Here is a 21,324-nt window from a genome sequence, read left to right as displayed (position 1 = left end):
GTTGTCCCCCATCCACCCTCCACCCCCTTCCCATTCCTCCTCTCTCAATCTTGATGCAGATCCAGGTTTCGGAGTGAGCGTGGTTGCAAAATCCCACCCACGGGCTATACCTTGGGCTACATATAGTTATAACTACCCCTCGCCGCAACAGTGCTGTGTTTGAGGTGTTTTGCGGTATCCTAATGGCGATCAAGGGAATAAGGAGATAGTATTTTCAGTGGCTGAATGGGCGAATTAAGGTGATTGGCAAAAGAACCAAGTGTGACAGGAGGGAAAACCTCTTTTTTTAATGCATTAAATGGTTAGGATTTGGAATGTAACAATAGCTTGGCAGATATTCATTCAACAGCAAGCTTCAAAATAGAATTGGATCAATAACTTGTAGAAAAGAAAAATTGCAGGGAAATTGGGAAAGATCAGGGAGAGTGGGACAACTGGTTTGCTCTTTGAAAGAGCCAGCACAGACTTGATGGGCAAATGGCCTCCTTCAGGGCTTTTCTATTCTAATGATTCTGATCTTTCAACCTCCAACTCTTTGTTTTTTTGGGCTGTGGTACATTCGCCAACCTTTGTCTATTTGTGGCCTTGTGGCCTCTCCAGCTCTGACAGAATACTGTGGTATGTGATATCTTCACGAGTGTCTTTATTATCTCGGTGTCTGACCTTCACAGTTCAGCTTATCTACAGTCAGAAAAGCTTCCTCTTTGCTCCACATTCAACTTGATCGCTTAAGCCACTGTAAAATATTCTAACGTGAATCACTGTTAAGTAGGAAACTAACCCAAGGCACTTACAGGAGTTCAGGCAGACATCACTTGACTTCCAGCCAGATTTCAGGAAAGGGGACCAAGATGTTGGTCGGAAAGTAGCCAGGCTCTGTCAACATTGAAAACTTGACCATCGTGAACCAAAACCAAAACTTCAACCAAGACGGACAAAGGAAAATCAAAAAAGTTTGGTTCAATGAAAAGCAGCAAAACAAAATCTGAAAACCAAGTGCCTTTGTTCAAACTAATTTTTGTCCATGTTCATCTTATGAAAGGACATCATTTTGAGCTGTTTGCCTTACCTAACTCACCCATCGCAAATTAAGAGTCCGTTCCTTTCATATATCCTACAGTGCAGAAAGAGACCATTCAGCCCATCCAGTCTGCACTGACCACAATCCCACCCAGGCTCTTTCCCATAACCCCATGTATATACCCTAGCTAGTCCCCCTGACAGTTAGGGACAATTTACCATGGCCAATCTTCCTAATCAGCACATCTTTGAACAGTGGGAGGAAGCCGAGCACCCGGAGGAAACCCACGCAGACCCAGGGAGAATGTGCAAACTCCACACAGATAGTGACCCAAGCCAGGAATCGAACCTGGGTCCCTGGCGCTTTGAGGCAGCATAGCTAACCACTGCCACCATTGCGCCAAAGGAAAATCAAAGAAGTTTAGAGATCATCAGTTTTGTTATTTTACTCTATTTTCAAATTCATCACAAACCCTCCCTTACTTTATAACCTGCTCCAACCCAGATCTCAGAGCACAAACACCAGCCTCTATCACTCCCCAATCTCCATCGCTCGATCACTGACTTGCTGCATCTCCAGCTATCGAGGTACCAAGCTGTAGAATTTCCTCCCCAGCTGCCTTCGCCTTTAAGAGGGCACAGGTTTAAGGTGAGAGGGGCTAAGTTTAGGGGTGACACGTGGAGAAAGTTTTTCACACAGAGGGTGATGGGTGCCGGGAACATGCTGCCAGGGCAGGTGGTGAAAGCAGGCATGATAGCAACGTTCAATGAGTATCTCAGCAGGCATGTGAATAGGAGGCGAACAGAGAGATAGAAGCCATGTATTGGCGCAGGGATGGATGGGCCGAGGGGCCTGTTTGTTCTTTGTAAAATACTCCTTAAATCCACCTCTTTAACCAGGTTTTTTTATCCTCCTTTGGCTTGCTGTCGCAATCTGTCTGCTTGTTCACTATTGTCAAGCACATTGGGATACTCTAGTGCATTAAAGGCGCTATATAAATGCAAATTATTGTTTTGACATTAAATTGTTGGTGTAGTTTCACCCCTTTGCCATAAGAGCATGACTTCACTTCCAAGTCAAGCAGTTAGTTGCACCATCTAGTGGCCTGGTTGACTAATAACAAAAATAATTATTTTATTGCAAACTCATTTTCATAGAATAGAATCCCTAAAGTGCAGAAGGAGGCCATTCAGCCCATCGAGTCTACACCAACCTCAATCCCACCCAGGTCCTTTCCCCATAATCCCATTCATTTACCCTAGCTAGACCCCCTGACATTGAGGGACAATTCACCACGGCCAATCCACCTAACCCAAGCATCTTTGGACTGTGGGAGGAAGCCGGAGCCCCCAGAGGAAACCCATGCAGATACAGGGAGAACATGAAAACTCTATACAGACAGTCACCCAAGTCAGGAATCGAACCCAGGTCCCTGGCGCCGTGAGGCAGCTGTGCTAACCCACTGTGCCACCTTTTCTGCCCAAATTGGAACCAAACTGATATTGAACTCTCATTGCTCCTGCAGTTTTCTTTTATCAGTACCTTCAACGTGCATTGGCATGGAAGATTTTGGGACTGGTACGTTAGCCATGGTGTGTTAGGGCAACACAGTGGTTAGCACCGCTGCTTCCCAGTGCCAGGGACCCGGGTCTGATTCCTGTCTTGGGTGACTGTCTCTGTGGAGTTTGCATGTTCTCCCCGTGTGTGCACGGGTTTCCTCTGGGTGCTCTGGTTTCCTCCCACAGTCCGAAAGTGGTGCTGGTTAGGCTACTTGTGGCCATACTAAATTCTCCCTCAGTGTATCTGAACAGAGTGTGGGGACTAGGGGATTTTCACAGTAACTTCATTACAGTGTTAATGTAAGCCTGCTTGTGACACTAATAAATAAATAATGATACAGTTGCTAGCATTCTCACCTCCAATCAGGAGGTTATGGATTCAAGGGTCACTACAGTTGAGACAAAATGCTGACACTTACAGTGCTGAGGGAATGCGGAACTGTCTTTTGGTTGAGATATTAAACCAAGGCCCCGGGAGGATATGAAAGTTCAACAGCATTATTTCAAAGTTCAGCAGTAGTGTTCCCCTCAGTGTCCCGGGCAATGTGAATCTCTCAATAAATCTCATCATTAAAAATGTGCGGAGTTTACATGTTCTCTCTGTGTCAGCGTGGGTTTCCTCCAGATGCTCCGGTTTCCTCCCACAGTCCAAAGATTTACAGGTTGGGTGCATTGGCTGTGCTAAATTCTCCCTCAGTGTACCCGAACAGATGCCAGAATGTGGCAACTAGGGGATTTTCAGAGTAACTTCATTGCAGTGTTAATGTAAGCCAATTTGTAACTAATAAATAAACTTTAAAAAACTTTAAATAAACTGGTCATTATCACAATGCTGTTTGTGGGAGCTTGCTGTGCATAAATTGGTTGCCACATTTTCCACATCATGACAATAGATACACTTCAAAAGTACTGAGTTGATTGCAAAATGCTTTGAGACATCCCAATGTCACAAAAGGTGTGATAGAAATATAAATGCTTCCTTATCTTTCTATTCCCTCCATCAGTGGGACATTTGAAAGTTAGGTGAGAATGCTGAATGTTGATCAAGTTTATCATCTTTGTGACGGTAAAGAAATTAAGCCAAAAATGCACTCAAGCAGAAGATCATTTTACAACAGTTGACTTTAATGGACAGGTTTGATGGTGGGTTAGTTATGTTACAACTTACGGATCTGCATGTTCTCCATTATTCAACCTCCCTGGTCCCAGCGATGAGCAGACTCTGCTTTCCCTAGGATCTGGAATAGACGGCACGGAGTGGCGGCACGGTAGCAGACTGGTTGGCACCGCTGCTTCACAGCTCCAGGGACCTGGGTTGGATTCCTGGCTTGGGTCACTGTCTGTGTGGAGTTTGCACATTCTCCTCATGTCTGCATGAGTTTCTTCCGGGTGCTCCAGTTTCCTCCCACAGTCTAAAGATGTGCAGGTTAAGTTTGTTTGGCCATGCTAAATTGCCCCTTAGTGCCCTAAGATGTGTGGATTAGTGGGTAAAATATGTTGGGATATGGGGGTAGGGCCTGGGTGGGGTTGTGGTCAGTGCAGACTCAATGGGCTGAATGGCCTCTTTCTGTAGGGTTTCTATGATCTCTTTTTATGATTCTATGACCCTTTCTGCTTCGCTATCTAGTCCTGTGATTGGGTGATCCAGGGCAGAACCACCAAATCCTTTGTTCTCCAAACTCAATAATGGTCACTGATTAAGGCTGAGATAGACAGACTTCCTGTTCCGTCAGGAAGTTGAGGGATATGGGGAATGGGGAGGGACGTGTGGAGTTGAAGCAGACTATTATCCCGTGATGGTATCCAGTTGCAGGTCAGGCTCAGTGGGCTGGCTGGTCCACTCCTGTCCTTCCTAATTCTTATGTTGACCCACTTACAAAATTTCCCAAAATTACAACAGGGAGGCAGATTCATAGTTTAATGAGATGAAATTAATAAATAATAAAATCATATAGAATCCCTACAGTGCAGAAGGAGGCCATTTAGCCCATCAGATCTGCACTGACTCTCTGATAGAGTATCTTACCCAGGCCCTCTCTCCAATTCTAACCCTGTAGGGGCAGCACAGTGGCACAGTGGTTAGCACTGATGCCTCCCAGTGCTAGGGACCTGAGTTCGATTCCCAGCTTGGGTCAATGTCTGGGTGGAGTTTGTACATTTTCCCTGTGTCTGCGTGGGTTTCCTCCAGAGGAAAGACGGGCTAGTTAGCTACATTGACCCAAACAGGCACCATCATGTGGCAACTAGGGGAATTTCACAGTAACTTCATTGCAGTGTTAATGTAAGCCTTACTTGTGACCAATAAACAAACATTAAGTTCTTAAATGTAACCCCACACATTTACTGTGGCCAATCCACCTGACCTGCACATTCACGGACTGGACAATTTGTCCAGTTGGTTTATTTTACAGATAATAAGTGAGCAATTAGAGCAATATTTTGAGTAAAACCACCTTATTCAACTTGAAGAACCAGAACCTAACCCTGTTCCTGTGCAAAAGGTGAAAACACTCGATGAGTAAGCCTTGTGACCAGCTCATGTGAAATAAGGGAGTGATTGTGGGGAAGCTGGTGGCTGGAACAGCCACAGTGTGCACACTCATACAGAAAGTAAAGATGCTCCATCTCCAACAGGCTGATTAGAAATACGGTTCAAAAGGGAAACAGGACAAGTAGTTAAAAAACGGGACAACCCCTGAAAGTACAGGAGAGTTGGCACCCATTCTTGAAGCTGGCCAGCTTCAGGTTTTGCTCTGAGCAGTTTAATTTGGGCTGTTTCAGGACCTGAGCTACTTCCTGTTAGAGCTGGAACACCGTTGCTAACATACATTAATATTGATCGTAGCCATCAGTGGGCTCAGAAAGGCAACTAGTAAACAGAAATTTTGAAAAAAAGATCATCCATGGAGGTTATTTAAAAACAAAGTAATTATGAATGACTGAAGAGAAAGATCAATAATGTAACTCTTGTACCAGCACAGCCCATCACCCTTCAGACAGAGGGTGAGGCGGGTGTCCTGGATTCCTGATGCTGGCCACCATCTTGGCCAGCATGCGATTGCAAAGAGCTGCGTAGGGATTCATGAGGACGACCTGGCTCTTGGCAAACCCATTGCCCAGATCTGCCGCCTGCTTGAAGTCCTGCAGAGCCTCCTGGTCGTGCCCGTGGAGTCGGTGGAGGAGCCCTCGCTGGACCATTGCCAGGCTAGCCGTCCGTCCTGTCCCTCTGCTCAGCTCCACTGCCTTGTTCAGGTCACTCATCGCCCCTGAAATGATCAAGATTAGTGATTGATGAGCCAAGTGTCCCCTGATACATCAGTATTCAGAACGTCAACCATAATAGGAATCATTAGAACATGGAGCACCCAAAGGCATTAGGGTTTGGGTTTTGTCCTTCAAGCCTGCTCCACCATTCATCAAGATTCTTGTAGACCTTCTATCTCAATTCTACCTTCCCTCACATCCTTAATTCCTTCAATGACAAAAGTCGTGCAGATTCTCAACAAAGAAGCATTAACTGACTAAAAAAATTTCTCTTTATCTCAGTCCTAAATGGCTAACCCCTTATTCTGACACGTGAACCTGTGTCTAGATTCCCCAGCCAGGGGAATCTATCCTGTGAAGCCCCTTATATGACCTTCCTTAAGGAAGGAGACCAAAACTGCACACAAGCACTGCAACTGAACAGTACTTACATTGAGGTCTCACCAATGCCTTGTACAATTATAGTACTTCTTTACTCTTATTGTCCAATTGTTTTGTAACAAGTGCTGACGTATCTTTTGCCCACTGTGACGTTAGTGTACCTTTAAGAGATTTTTTTAAAATCATGATCTCTGCAGGTCTTGCAGTCAGTGTTTCTCAACTCACAGCCTTAGGTGATGGCAGTATAGCACCAGTTTGACTGGAGATATCTTTTTTGCTGTTTACACAGGGATTTGTTTATTTTTACTGGGACGGTTATGACTCTGCATTGTTAGGGAAAATCTGGTTGGTAGGTCAGGTGATAGGAGTTTTTCCATTTAGAGCCGCAGTTTGAGTTTTGGAAGGAGCATCAATTTGAAAATAAGTCTCTCTCTCTCCTTGGTTTTGAAAATTCTGCTGGTTAGCTGAAAGCAAGGTCTTGCCTTTCTGAAGGGGGGAAATCAGCTGTTGGTGAATTACCCAGAGTCCCTGGTGTTTTAGGAAGCTGTTCTGATTTCAAACTGTTCTAAGTCTATCCAGAGAACGATAGACTTCATCCAAAGGTCGCAAGTCCAATAACCCGTGAGCTGTGTTCAACCTGTAAAAAGGGCCCTTTGTCTATGGGATTGGTTTGATTGGAACACATAAGATATATTTGTTAAGGCTTATACATTACAAGTGGTTATTTTGTTTCTTGTTTGTAATTGACAAATGTTCTTGCTAATTTTCTTATAAAAATTGTAATTATATTCTTAAATAGCTTTTAGCTCCCTAGTGGATCGTTTGAATCACACCTGAAGTGAAACCTATCAGGCTTATCCCAGCCAAATTCAAGAGGCAAACCTTATGATCCAGGCAGGCTCCATAAAACACCTCGGAATTTCTGACCTGAACCATAACACCATCTAACTGCTGGAAGAATATCGCTGCTTCTTGAAGAAAATCATTCCCTGACTGGGAGCAAACGCAGCGTCCATCAGTGAAAGTGTAAAACCCAACCAAAGAGCCACCAGGGAAGCTGCATAACAGATTTGTACTCATTATATACTGCACTAGCAGGATAATAGAATGAGAAGTCACATTTGGGATTGGTTGCTAACAACAGCACAGGTTTATTGAATAGTTGTTTACTCTACAGAGGCTTAATTTAGACTAAGGCAAAAGCCCACAAAGCAGCTGATGATGTTAAAAACTAATGTTAAAGACTAAACTTCCAAGTCACAGTGCAACAACACAACACCAATCCCAAACATATAATACATTGGGCGGCACAGTGGCATGTGGTCAGCACTGCTACCTCATAGTGCCAGGGACCTGGGTTCGATTCCCGGCTTGGGTCACTGTCTGTGCAGAGTTTGCAAATTCTCCCCGTGTCTGCATGGGTTTCCTCCGGCTGTTCTGGTTTCCTCTCACAGTCTGAAAGATGTGCTGGTTAGATGCACTGACCTGAACAGGTGCCGGAGTGGTGTGACTAGGAGAATTTCACAGTAACTTAATTGCAGTGTTAATGTAAGCCTTACATGTGACTAATAAATAAACCTTAAATATACTTTATAAAATCCCTTGCCCTTAACCCCTTTACTTCTAAGGTCACATAACAAACAACCATTGCATTTTTACATAGTCATCTAAACACACACACACACACACACACGCACACAAAGACAGGGAATGCATTATTACACAGTACTAATAAAGTTGTCATAATCCCTATTGACCACTGACTGTGATTGGAGATGATTTAACCTGAGGATCACCACACCCCAGGCGAGGGGCAAGGTTGAGAAGGCAGAGCCTTCATTAATAACCTCAGCTGGTCCGAGTGTTGAACTTGTTCTGTTGGCGTCTCTCTGCATCACTAACCAGCACCCCCCCACAGCCAGCTCAGCTCACCAAAAGCAGGAATAAAGTCAATAGGAAAGATAATCAGTTGGGCATCTATTCCGCACTGGTTACCCGCACACTTCAGGTTGTTCTTAGCCTTACAGGTATTCTCCGGCTCTTCAGGAGATGTTTCTACTCTGGAAGGCACAACAGTCTGTTTTGCAAAGGAAAGACTTGTAGCTGCAAAGGATTCTTCATCAATCCCAGTTTCTGCTGATTTATCCGGTCACAATATTTGGTGAAACGGATGACAGTTTATCCAGAGGCAGTTACAACCAAAGAGACTTTTATAGTGCAGGAGGAGGCCATTCAGCCCATTGAGTCTACACCAACATTCCGAAAGAGCATCTTACCCAGGCCCACTCCAATCCACCCCTCCGCCTTACCCCCATAAGCCCACACAGTTACTATGACTGATCCACTTAACCTACACATCCTTGCACACTAAGGGCCAATCTAGCATGGCCAATCAACCCAACCCACACATCTTTGGACTGTGGGAGGAAATCGGAGCACCCGGAGGAAACCCACACAGGCATGGGGAGAACATTAAAACTCCACACAGTGACCCAAGGCCAGAATTGAACCCAAGACCTTGGTGCTGTGAGGCAACAGTGCTAACCACTGTGCCGCTCCTGACATACGTGGTATTGGCACATTGATGCATGTGTTGACTTCACACTAACTCATCATCAGTCTATAGGAGATGGGGCCAGTTGCAGGAACCCACTTTTTGCTGATGGTATAGCTGCACGCCAAAACTTGCCATTCATGGAGGAGTGGTATGATGCTGATTTTAAATGTTGGATATCACTCATCTTTAGATATTTATCAAATTCTGGAGCTATGAATTGTGGTCCATTATCACTCACAACTTGCTCCGGTTTCCCAAATCTGGCGAAAATCCCATTCAGCTTTTTGACGCTTTGTTCTGCAGTTGTTGACTTCATTCAGCCAATATCAGGCCATTTGGAGTGTGTATCTATGACAACCATGTACATGTGTCCTTGTAGGGACCTGCAAAGTCTATGTGCAGATGTTGCCAAGGTACTTTAGGCCACTCCTATGGACGTAACGAGGAGAAGAGTGATGCATTCCTTGTCCGCACACATGACTGGCACAGTCCTCCTTTTTCCTTGATCTGGCCATCGAGGCCTGGCCACCAGGAGTAGCTCCTCACAAGTGCTTTCATTCAACCCATCCCAGGATGTCCTTCGTGTAATTGTTCCAATTCTCTTTTGTCACAAGTTTGGAGGAATTCTTACCCTCATTCCTCACAATATCCACCCTGTACCATCGTCAGCTGGAGTTTTCTGGAAATAAATTGCCTTAATTTGGGATGTATTTCCACTGTCCTCCCATTTAACACCAGGTGGGATTTTACTGCCTCGTTCAATCCAAGACTGGAAAATCCCACCCAAGGTCAATGGACATTTCCATGATCCATTCCTCACCCCTTCTGATTCCGTGGCAGGCAGGGCGGTAGAATTCTGGCTACTATTTCCAGCACCTTCCCCATCATGGGGTCATTTTTAGTCTGTCTTTGAACATGAACTGCAGTCACTGGGATGCATTCTATCAGCGAAAAATAGAAGATATTGGAAACACTGTTGGATGGTACATGACCAGCAGACAAAGTTAACTGTAACATTGCACCACCATTGGCTTGTCTTTCTGACTCACAGTACTTGACATCGTAGGAATATACCGATAATATTAAAGATCATCATTGAAGTCTGTTTGTGGCAAGCAATAAATTACCCTTATGTGGCCCTAGAGTTGTTAAGGGACAGTGATCCATCAGCAATGTGAAGCCACAACCATAAAGATATTGGTGAAATTCCTGCATTCCAAAGATAACACTCAATCCCCCTTTTCCAGCTGGGTGTAATTTGATTCAGCACCTGTTAAGGTACACAATGCGAAAGCTATTGGTCTTTCTCGCCCTGATGGCAGTATGTGTGACACCAGCACTTCGACTCTGTGCGGCGAGACATCACGGGTATGTTGCAGTTGGAACTTCAGGTTGAAATGTGCCAACACTTGTGACTGCTTCTTTAACTAACATATTCTTTTCTGCACTCTCGTGTCAATTGTCATGTCCGTTTTGTACATAAGTTATGCAACAGTTTAAGTAGGGTTACTAAGTTTGTAACAAATTTGTAATAATTAGTTAACCCTAAGAATGATCTGAACTGTGTTACACTCGATGGTGAAGCCTCTATCTTTTTAGCTGCCTTGTGTAAGCCCTTGCTATTGATCACATGGCCTAAGTATTGTGCTGATGTTTGAAAGAAGTCACACCCATCTCTCCTGACATGAAGACCATGAAGATGTTTCAATGTGGCTTCTGTGTTAGGCAAGCGCTCCTGTTCATTGGTATCAGAGATTAGTATGTTGTCAAGTTAACATTGTACCCCCTGTAAATCGTGTACGATCTGGTCCATGGACCATTGAAACAGTTAGTGCTGATGTTATCCCGAAATGTAATTTATCATAGTGCAATAGACCTTTATGAGTGATGATGGTAAGCAGGTATTAAGATTCAGCTGCAACATTCATTTACAGGTAGGCCTGCAGTAAATCAATTTTGCTGAACTTCTATCCTCCTGCTGATCCAGCAAGCAAGAGTAATGAGTATTGGTCCGCTGGCCTGATGCCAGCTGGAATTGGCTGACATGCTGTTGATTCTGCTCCAACTTTATAAAGTATCAAAGTTTTTAGTTGGTAATTGCAACTCCGATTTTCTTTCTTTTCCTTCGTTCATAAAGAATGTACCCCCATTCTCGTCGCCAGTATTCTTTTTATCCAGTTATATACTGCACTTGTCGGATAAAAGAACATGAAATAGTAGCACATGGGTTGGGTGCAAATAACAATGCAGATTTATTGAATAGCTGTTAACTCCACAAAGGCTTGATCTGGACTGAGGCAAAGCCCATGAAACAGCTACAAACTAGGCATGTGACCAGACTCAACAAGTGACAGAGCAACCACATAACATCTCCGATTATATAACAGTATAATCCACATATTTCCCTCCCTTTCTCTTTTGGTAGATAACATCTGCTGAGTTGAAGCTGTAGCCCTGAAGGTATCACCTTAAAGCTGGTGGACAAATTTAAGAAAGTTTGCACATTATGACTGGCCTTAAACATTCCTGGGCTAAGGAAGGGAAAGTCATCTCGGGTTCCCTCCTCCAAACTGCCAATGATTCCTGCTGCAATGTAAGTGTGAGTGTAAGGGAAGAATCAGCCTCGGTCGTGGGGTGTCCTCGGTCTGCAGGTTTGGCTGTGATATTGTTCCCCTGTACGTTATTGTAATTACTCATTAAATGAACAGAAATTACCTGTCAGCATCCCTATTTGACAATGTTGATTTCTGTAACTTTGAGATGTAAGCATGGAGCAGATGGAACCATCACTCCATCCCATCTAGATCCAATCATCATACCCATCACTCTTTGACTGGTCTGCCTGTAACTGCACCCATCTATAAGTTTCTCATCAATACCCCTTTCACATTATTAGCTATCCATCACCAAAAGTGTCACCCCATACATTAATTATCACATCCATCCATAAATCCATCACTGTATTTCTATCCATCACTGTACTATTAACCATCCCCACCATCTCTCATATTTGTTGCCTATTTAAGCCATGTTATTCACTGACCCATCCAAAGAGCCACCTATCTGTCACACAACACATCCATGCATTTTTCCCACTATCCCAACTGTTGCCTCAATCAGTAATTTCCCCACTCATCCATCATCCAATAAGACAAGCGCTGTACCCGAGTCAAAGCTATCAGAGGTAATTTGCTACTTTACTAATATGTTTCAGGCCACATTGTGGTTAGCACTGCTGCTTCACAGCGCCAGGTACCCAGGTTCAATTCTTGGCTTGGGTCGGTGTGCAGTGTTTGCACGTTCTCCCCGTGTCTGCGTGGGTTTCCTCCAGGTGCTCTGGTTTCCTCCCACAGTCTGAAAGATGTGCTGGTTAGGTGCACTGATCTGAACAGGCGCCGGAGTGTGGCGACTAGGAGGAATTTCACAGAAAATTCATTGCAGTGTTAATGTAAGCCTTGTGACTAATAAATAAAGTTTACTTTCTCCTCTTGTACCTTACTGGTTACTGACCCTATCCTCCACCTTACCTGTCGTGTCTCCTTTCAGTCGCAGAGTTTGTGCCCGGTTGTTGTAGCCAGATGCTCGTTCAGGAATGATTGCTATGGCCTGAGTGAAAGTTTCCACAGCTGCATCCATGTTCCCAGACTCTGCAAGGGAAATTCCCTGAAGTTCCAAGTCTTTAGCCTTTTTCACTAGAACTGGATCAAACTTGCTATCTAAATATAACAAATTGAGATGGGTTACACAGGCAGAGGTAATATAGCCAATGTTCCAAAATAGTCCCATTTCTCCATTGTTTTACTCTGGCCTGAAACCCTCCATATAAGGAGAACAACGTGTGTGTAAGATATTGAATGAGATTCCTCAGATGTTAACTTATTGGGATGTTGATTCCCTAGACAATGAAACTTGCTGCAGTTCGAATCCCTAGGCATCATCTTACTCCTGGACTTCCATCTCTACAGCCCTCAGAGCTTACTGCACCTCTCCAGTTCTGGCTTCCTGAGCATCTCTGAATCAATCACCCTACCACTGGCAGCCATGACTTCAGCTGCCTAAACCCTGCGGCACAGTGATTAGCAGTGCTGCCTCACAGCACCAGGGAGTCAGGTTCGATTCCAGGCTTGGGTCACTGCCTGTGCGGAGTTGGCATGTTCTCCCGTGTCTGTTTCCTCTGGGTGCTCTGGTTTCCTCCCACAGTCCAAAAGGTGTGCTGATTAAGTGCATTGGCCACACTAAATTCACCCTCGGTGTCCCAAAAGGCGCCAGATTGTAACTTCATTGCAATTAAATGTAAGCTTATATGCGACAGTAATAAATAAATTTGAACTTCAAAACTCCACTTCTCTTTCATGATTTAAGGTGTTCCTTAAAACCTAGTTATCTGATCTAGCTTTTGGTCTGCTACCTAATGCCTTAGTATCTGGTTTGGGTGTCAAATTTTGAATCATCAAATAGAATGCCCGAAGTGCAGAAGGAGGCCATTCAGCCCATCGAGCCTGCATCAACAACAATCCCACCCAGGCCTTAGCCCCGTAACCCCACATATGTACCCTGCTAATTCCCCTGACACTAAGCGTCAATTTAGCATGGACAATCAACCTAACCTGCACCTCTTTGGAGTGTGGGAGGAAACCAGAGCACCTGGAGGAAACCCACATAGACACAGGGAGAACGTGCAAACTGCACACACTCACCCTAGGCTGGAACTGAACACTAAGGAACACATTGTGCCACCATGCCCACACAGATTCTCTGTGAACAGGCTTGGGTTATTTGACTACATTAATGATACAATACACTCTGGTTTCTCTTGATCCTATACCAAGTAGTTTTTGGGTGCTGACTTGCTGAGGTAGAGATCTCCTGGGCACAGAATTTTGCTGGGGTTCCCTGCATGCTGCAAATAACTGTGGTACAGGGTCACCAGATATTGTTTCTCACTGGGACATACATCCCCAAAGTGTTGACTCTTGCTAGGATGGAGGTTCCTTGGCTTTAATGGTCTGTGAGAAATGGGAGCCACAAACATTAACTCTCACTTGGCTATGAGCGCCCCCGGAGTTAGGCCTGACTATATTAATGTTCCACGGTTAGACATCAATTACTGCACTTAAGTGCAAAGTATGTACGATTCCAACAAGAGTCTCAAGCAAACAGAGAACATGTGTCAGTGCCAAACTTGATATTGTCCTCTTCCTAACACACAAACCTGATTTTGTGAAGGGCAACGTGAAGACTCTGAATGAAAATAATTAAATTGAACCGTCACATACCATCATCAGTTAACTCCACCTCCGCTTCTAGCCCAAGGTTGCCAAAGGGATCGTTAGGACTGAAGATAGCCTGGAGCACAGCCTGGTCACTGAGGGTAGCCATATCCCAGGTTACAGTGAGAACTACTCACCGAGGTACAGCCTAGTTGAAATAGCTTCCTCGTCAGACCTGGTGCAGTGGACTTCAGACTGAACAGGCTGTCTCCACATTTAACTCCAACCAATGGGAGTGTGGGGCGGAGGCCAAGGCTCAGAGCACTGACCTGCATTCTCTGATAAACAGCAATGAAGTCAAACACAGAATATCTGGTAACACAAGCTTTGCAGAAACAAAGCATAAACTCTTGAGGCACCAACAAGCAGGAGACTGAAGCAGACATGGTTATGAGGTCCCACATTAGATCCCTGATGTCAATCCATTTCCTCATTACATGACCACCCCTCCCCACCCACCAAAACAGCACTTTTGTGCACAAATCAAATGAAACCAGGACTATAAGTAGTCTAATATGCTAGCTGACACATGTTGGGCAAGTGAACTATGACTACTTGGAAAAGTATTGAAACACCCATCAAACTTTAACAAAAGACATCATAAGGATACAAGAGAAATCTTTTAGGGTAATACAAGTTATATTTAAATCAAATTGACTTTATATTAACATTGGCCACATTTGTAAGTGATGTATAAGCCTCAGCTTCCTTTACCTGGTAGTATTCTCTGCCTTGACCCCAGGGTGGAGCCCAATCTAAGATGACACTCCAGTGTGGTACAGTGAGTGTTTCATTGTCAGAAATACTGTCTTTCAGATGTGACCTCGCCCAGTGTCCTGGCCAACATTTCTCCCTGACCCCACACCACCTAAAACAGTTTAACTTGTCATTAATCGCATCAGATTATGGAATTTTGCTGTGTGCTGGGATTTCCTACATAATAAGTGATTACCTGAAAAAATAAAATTTGTGTAAACTATGTCCATTTCTCAGAGAGAATAGAGCCAACTGGGCCTGTGATAAAGGGCCATCCAGGCTCGAAACATTGGCTCTATTCTCTTTCCACAGATGCCATCAGACCTGCTGAGACTTTCCAGCAATTTCTGTTTTTGTTTCCGATTCCAGCAGCTGCAGTATTTTGCATTTATCCATTTGTCAGAGTTGGGACAATAAAGGTGTAACTTTTTAAAGCAGCAAATTATGAATTGAAATGCACCGCCTGAAAAGGCAATGGAAGCAAATTCAGTAGCAATTTCAAAAGGGAATTGAATATTTGAAGGTTAGAAAATTGCAGAACTCTGGCCAATGGAAAGGGTATTGGGACTAACTGAATACAGACAACAAATGCCATATGGACCGAGTGGGCCCTGTTTCATTCTGATTCTAGTGTAACTTAGATTTACTTCCCGACAAACCAATAGTGATCTTTATAAATGTGCAGTAATCATACTACAACCTGTCAGTATAATTACTAACATTCAGCTCCCGGTGTTCTCAAGTGACAAAGAACAGGTTCCCCAAAGAATGAAGTTTCATCAGACTTTAGGGAATATATTACTGGTAAATGACAAATATCAGGAATATCACAGCAGGCTTCAGTAATCTGAAGATTGTAGAGAAGACTGAAGAACTTTGGATGTTTAAGTCCTTGGAAAGGCTGAGGAGAAACTAGAGAATTTCAGACAGCCAAGAAATAAATTAGCTTCTCTAATATTTTTCACCACATATAGACCCTCTATTAAGCGTCCAACTGGCTGAACAAACCTTGGGAAGGGATATCTCGTCATAATTTTATTCATTTCTGGGACATGGGCATCGCCAGCATTTATTGCCCACCCCTGCTTGCCCGAGGGCAGTTGAGAATCAGTCACATTGTTGTGGGTCGAGGGTCACACGTAGGCCAGACCAGGTAAGGATGGAGGATTTCCTTAAGTACATTAGTGGACTAAATGGGCTTTTTCTGACAATGGTTTCATATTCCAGATATTTTTATTGAATTCAAATCTCACCATCTGCCATGGCTGGATTCGAACCCAGGTCCCCAGAACATTAGCTGAGTTTCTGGATTAATACCATGCGATAATACCACGAGGCCATCACCTACCCTGTCTTACAATGGTGATGAGTTGGTACACCAACACAAAGGGAGAGGTGCAGACCCAATCCCTATCTGATGGTTGAGAATGTTGTACATTCAAAGCATAGAAATAGAGTAACCAGACTTTAAACTATTGAGAACAGAAAGAGAACACATTAAAATAAACCTACAAATTGATAGCCACTACCTGTGATATCACGAGTGAATCAACTCCATCAGCTGGTGAACAGAAAGCATTGCTGCGTGCACTGTTCTTCATTCAACATGGAGCATGTTAGTTACCGCAATTCAATGTAGCTCATGTAAAAAGTAAATTCCACCTTATTGGGAAAATGTACCAAGATGGGTCTCAACATATTCAAGTCTATTAAATATTCACTGCAATCTTGAACGAATGCTCCTTTGTCACAAATTATCTTGCATTTCTGGAACGTCAAAGTTAGATTGCAGAAATGTAGGTAGCGAAGGTTTGTTGCTGAAATGTGAATTACATTACATTTTATAGTGAAGGTCAATCCATCTGGACCCATTCAACTCTTGGCAGGAAAAAAAACCCCATTAATTTGGGCATGTTAAAACCCAATGTTACACAGAACCAACCGTTGTTGCTGTGAGGTTTTTCTTGGTGTTTAATTGCCAGATGAGAGGGACATGATATACTGCATCAACATTAATGCAGGTCATCTCATCAATATTTGCATTTCATTTCCATTGTGTCTTTTGTAGACAAGAAAACACCTTACTCCTCAAACTCAACTTGAACTAGTCACGAACAAGGAATGAGAGTAATTCAGAATGTCTGCTTCTTTCCAGTGAAGGCATGGTTGAGATTAAACATGTTTTTAAAAATGTATCTGTATCTTACCACTCATATCTACCCTACACTTTTATATACATATCTGGAGTATAACTGTTTTCTGACCTATACACACGACCCAGAATCTTCATTGTTTGGATGCGAATTTTGGAGGCATGCTTAATAAGTTTGCAGATGACACCAAAATTGGTGGCATAGTAGACAGTGAAGAATGTTATCTAGGATCACAATGGTATCTTAATCAATTGGCCAGTGGGCTGATGAATGGCAGATGTAGTTCTATTTAGATGAATGCGAGGTGATGTGTTTTGGTAGGATCAAACCAGGGCAGGACTTACTCAGTTAATGGTAGGGTGCTGGGGAGGGTTACAGAACAAAAATATCTAGGGGTACAAGTTCATAACTCCTTGAACGTGGAGTCACAGGTGGACATGGTGGTGAAGATGGCATTTGGTGTGTTTGGTTTCACTGGTCAGAACATTGAATACAGGATTTGTGATGTCTTGTTGAAGTTGTACAAAACATTGGTAAGGCCACACTTGGAATACTGTGCACAGTTCTGGTCACCCTATTATAGAAAGGATATTACTAAACTAGAAAGAGTACAGAAAAGATTTACTAGGATGCTACCGGGACTTGATGGTTTGAGTTATAAGGAGAGGCTGGATAGAATTAGATGCATTTTCCTGGAGCGAAGAGGCTGAGGGGTGATCTTATACAGGGCTATAAAATAATGTGGGGCATAGATAAGGTAGATGGTTAATATCTTTTCCCAAAGGTAGGGGAGTCTAGAACTAGAAGACACAGGTTTAAGGTGAGAGGGGAGAGATACAAAAGGATCCAGAGGGGTATTTTTTCAAGGGTGGTGAGTGTCTGGAACAAGCTGCCAGAGGGAGTAGAAGCGCGTATAATTTTGTCCTTTAAAAGGCACTTAGGCAGTTACATGGGTAAGATTGGGTATAGAGGAATATGGGCCAAACGTGGGCATTTGTGACCAGTTTAGTGGTAAAAAAGTGATAATGATATATTGGACCCAAGAACCTGTTTCCATGCTGGAAACCTCTACCACTCATATTTACCCCAAATTTTTACACATAACATACATAACTGGAGTGTAACTCTTTACTGACCTATGCACACAACCCAGAATCTTCACTGACTCACATGTAGCAAAACCAGATAGGTCAAAGATCTGAGTTCCCCAAAGGTGCTGGTTGCCTGCTCCTATCACAGGCATGGGCACGAGCTATTGCAATTCAACTCAATTCAGCTCCAATGGGGATAATATAGCAACACCAGACTTCATCAGTATGTCTCCATAACAACAGTATCAACAAAGTACCAATGCTCTCCGTGAATGCTCTCATGTGAAAACCAGACATTTCAGTGAGGACATGGGGACCGTCAGCACCAAAGGAACCATGCTATAGTGTAGATGTGAGAAGATGTTTAAAGAAAATGCAAACCCACATGAAATACACAAAATATATTTAAAGTATCTCCAAGGATAAAATGGACATGTTTATTAATTAAACTATCACTTAAATAAAAAAGTGCATAGAAAATGACGCTTAGAAACATTTTTTACAACTATGTACATTTTTTTTACATTCATTCTTTAGCATAGCTTTCAGTTTTTCTTAATTAAAATTTCCTTCATTACCATGATATGGTTTAACACTGATGCACTAATCAATCAGATTGTTAATAATGTTTTTGTAAGAGCAATGTAAAAAATAACAATTTACAGGAACACAAAAAAAGACTGAAAAAATAATTAAAAAAAGGTTTACAATTTGCCTCATCATGAATAAAAATAAAACAAATTTCTCACGCAAGGTTTCTCTGAACCGGAACATTTTACATCTACTACTTCTTCGTGTATTCATCTCAAAGAGACATAAAAATATATTCACATTAACGGAAAAACACACATATAAATATAATTCCGTTCCGGTGGGGTACGGGAGAGAAAAGGCAAGCCTCCTAGTCACAGAGAACAGGGATGTATAGACACAATGTGTACCCGAACTTTTAAAAAATAATTTAAAAAGTATATTCCCCTCCCGCCCCATCTAGTAGTTATATAGTCAGCCGTCCATTCTTGAGACAATAAAAAGAAATTGCAATAGTGTTTAAATATTTAAAAAATTTTGGGAAAGTATCACTAAAGCCTTACGGTCACGGAAAACAATTCAGAAATTGCAGATTCTGCATCTCCCCTCACTGCTATTTCTTTCTGAACTAGGACCCAAAATTATGTACTTTTAAACTAACAAGACATGATGGTTTTACATGATCGCTACAGATTTACCGTAAACATCGTATTGCTTTGAAATGGATGCTAAATAGACGAGAACCAGCCCTTCAAATTAACCCGCTTTTTTTTTTCCAGATGGGATTTTGTATCTCATTGAACAAACTTTATGGTGTATCATTCATTTAAAAAAAAACTTTTCTAGTAAGAAGTTCAGTCATTAGAAAAAGATACATTCATTGTAAAATCACTGTGTCCTACTCTGTTGGGTTGCAAAGGGAACAATGTTAAACCGTTTTAAAAAATACTAAAGTCCCTCCTTGCCACACCTTTGGGTGTTGGAGACTGAATTATTCCATGTGGCTGGCTTGTAATCTTCCACTATGGTAGGGCAGGCTTTTCATCAGTTCCAATCCTGTTGCAGGACAGGACAATGAAGTGCTCCAGTAAAAGGATAAAAAAAAACACACAACAGCATTCCTACAAAGGATAAAATACCAGCCACCCTCTGTAAGTGCATCTCTTGTCACGAATTGCTAATGACAGTCATGGAGTTATCTTGAGCTGCAATCCAAGAGAACAAGCTAGCACTCACTCACTTGTGCAGAGGTGGCACACCAGCTTTGAGGCAAAATGGAGGCGAGACAAAATTTCAACCGTTCCACAAAAACACTTAACAGTATAGAATGAATCTTATGAAATGGTGCAAAAGGACAGCAGCAGCGTAAAAATAGTTTTTTTTTAACTTTGGTGTTTAAAATGAAAATCAAGCCTCGTAGATGCCACCCAGAAGAATGCCCTCGATGTTACTGCAGCTAGTTCTGTCAGATGACACTGGGCTGCAGCAGTACAGCATCACACCTCATGAGAAAGGAATATGAACAACATGTTACTGCAGACATACTTTTGCCAAAGCTAATTTTTCAAATGGCACTGATGTCCTAGAAATAAGCACACCCACTACTGCATAACCACCGCCTCCCTTTCCCTCCCACAGAAACAAACAATGGAGGTGTAGATCACAATGTAGATCATTGCGTAGACCAAAGTGGCTCTTCCACTCATTTGGGTGCAACTGTCCATTAGAAGGTTGCAAGACCTAATACCAAATGTCCTTATTGAACTCTGTCCAGCACTTGGAGTGAGCTATGTGAATATTTCAATTAATTGAGCAACAACCCCAAACTATAGATAGCTGCACAGAGTATACAGTCAACAAAAAGACCCCAAATTAAATAAATAAATTGTAATAAAAAAATATATATATGCACAATGGCAGTATTTTCAATTGTTAATTGGCAGGTCTTTAAACTTCAGGTAAGTTGTCTATAAATCTCAACTTAAAAAACAATAACCTGGCACTTAATTATATACACTGTATGGCGTGGGTTATAATGGTTTAAAAAAGTTTAACTGCCTGTGAAAACCAACACAAAGGAATGCATGGCAGCTTCATACTCAAGGTTCAAACAGCGACATACACAAAAAAAGCGACACCTGTAAACAAAAGCGAACTAGCAACTAGCCGTTTCTTCTGACTTGCCACGCTTCTCTACCCCATATCGCACGCTCAACAAAACCTGCACAGTGGCTTGACTGCTGCAAAAAAAGCATAAAGGATTTCATCGATGGTGCAGAAACAAATGGAGTCAAGTTCCTATCAGCAAGACACCCACTTCCTCTTCTTTCACACCTTCTTGGGGGCCATGTGAGATGGCAAAGCAGACATTACCAGTTCTCAGCACATGAAATCCCACATTACCCGCTGACTAAAGCCTGCGGTTAGTGCCACTAACATCAAACTCTATATTTTGGGGAGTAAGAGTATGGAAAGTTAAAAAAACCCACAAAATGTCTAACAATGGGTGTCAAAAGATGCTGAAGTCCTCCGTTCATATGCCCCAGCTGCCTGACTTGTTGGGTATATACATCTATTCTGTGTCTTGGCTCTGAATTATGAGGATAGTTGGCTAGGAAGGAGGTACAACCTGCAAGAAATTAACTAGAACTCCAATGATTCATTTATTCCTATGAATCAAGACTTTGGTACACATACTCAGGCTGTCACCATCTGGCTCTGCTGTGCTATCATAGTTAGCT

General features: G+C 42.8%; 1 protein-coding gene across 1 annotated transcript; it reads right to left on the bottom strand.

Moving 5' to 3' along the window:
- Positions 1-5,172: 5,172 nt before the first annotated feature.
- ttc36 (tetratricopeptide repeat domain 36) lies at positions 5,173-14,219 on the bottom strand. Its single transcript, XM_080214786.1, has 3 exons — positions 14,059-14,219; positions 12,310-12,498; positions 5,173-5,846 (listed from the first exon to the last, which is right to left on the bottom strand). The coding sequence occupies exons 1-3, from the start codon at positions 14,159-14,161 to the stop codon at positions 5,566-5,568; spliced, it is 573 nt and encodes a 190-aa protein (XP_080070912.1). The 5' UTR covers positions 14,162-14,219; the 3' UTR covers positions 5,173-5,565.
- Positions 14,220-21,324: the final 7,105 nt, after the last annotated feature.

This window comes from Carcharhinus amblyrhynchos, chromosome 29 (assembly GCF_965287045.1).
Source record: "Carcharhinus amblyrhynchos chromosome 29, sCarAmb.v2.hapA, whole genome shotgun sequence".
Taxonomy (NCBI): Eukaryota; Metazoa; Chordata; class Chondrichthyes; order Carcharhiniformes; family Carcharhinidae; genus Carcharhinus; species Carcharhinus amblyrhynchos.
This window is presented reverse-complemented; position numbering and strand designations above follow the sequence as displayed.

Excerpts from the sequence above, each read along its gene's own strand:
- ttc36 (XM_080214786.1), bottom strand. The coding sequence starts at position 14,161 with ATGGCTACCCTCAGTGACCAGGCTGTGCTCCAGGCTATCTTCAGTCCT. Across the intron at positions 12,499-14,058 it reads GGTGGAGTTAACTGATGATG|ATAGCAAGTTTGATCCAGTT; the intron begins GTATGTGACGGT and ends TGTTATATTTAG. Across the intron at positions 5,847-12,309 it reads ACTGAAAGGAGACACGACAG|GGGCGATGAGTGACCTGAAC; the intron begins GTAAGGTGGAGG and ends TGATCATTTCAG.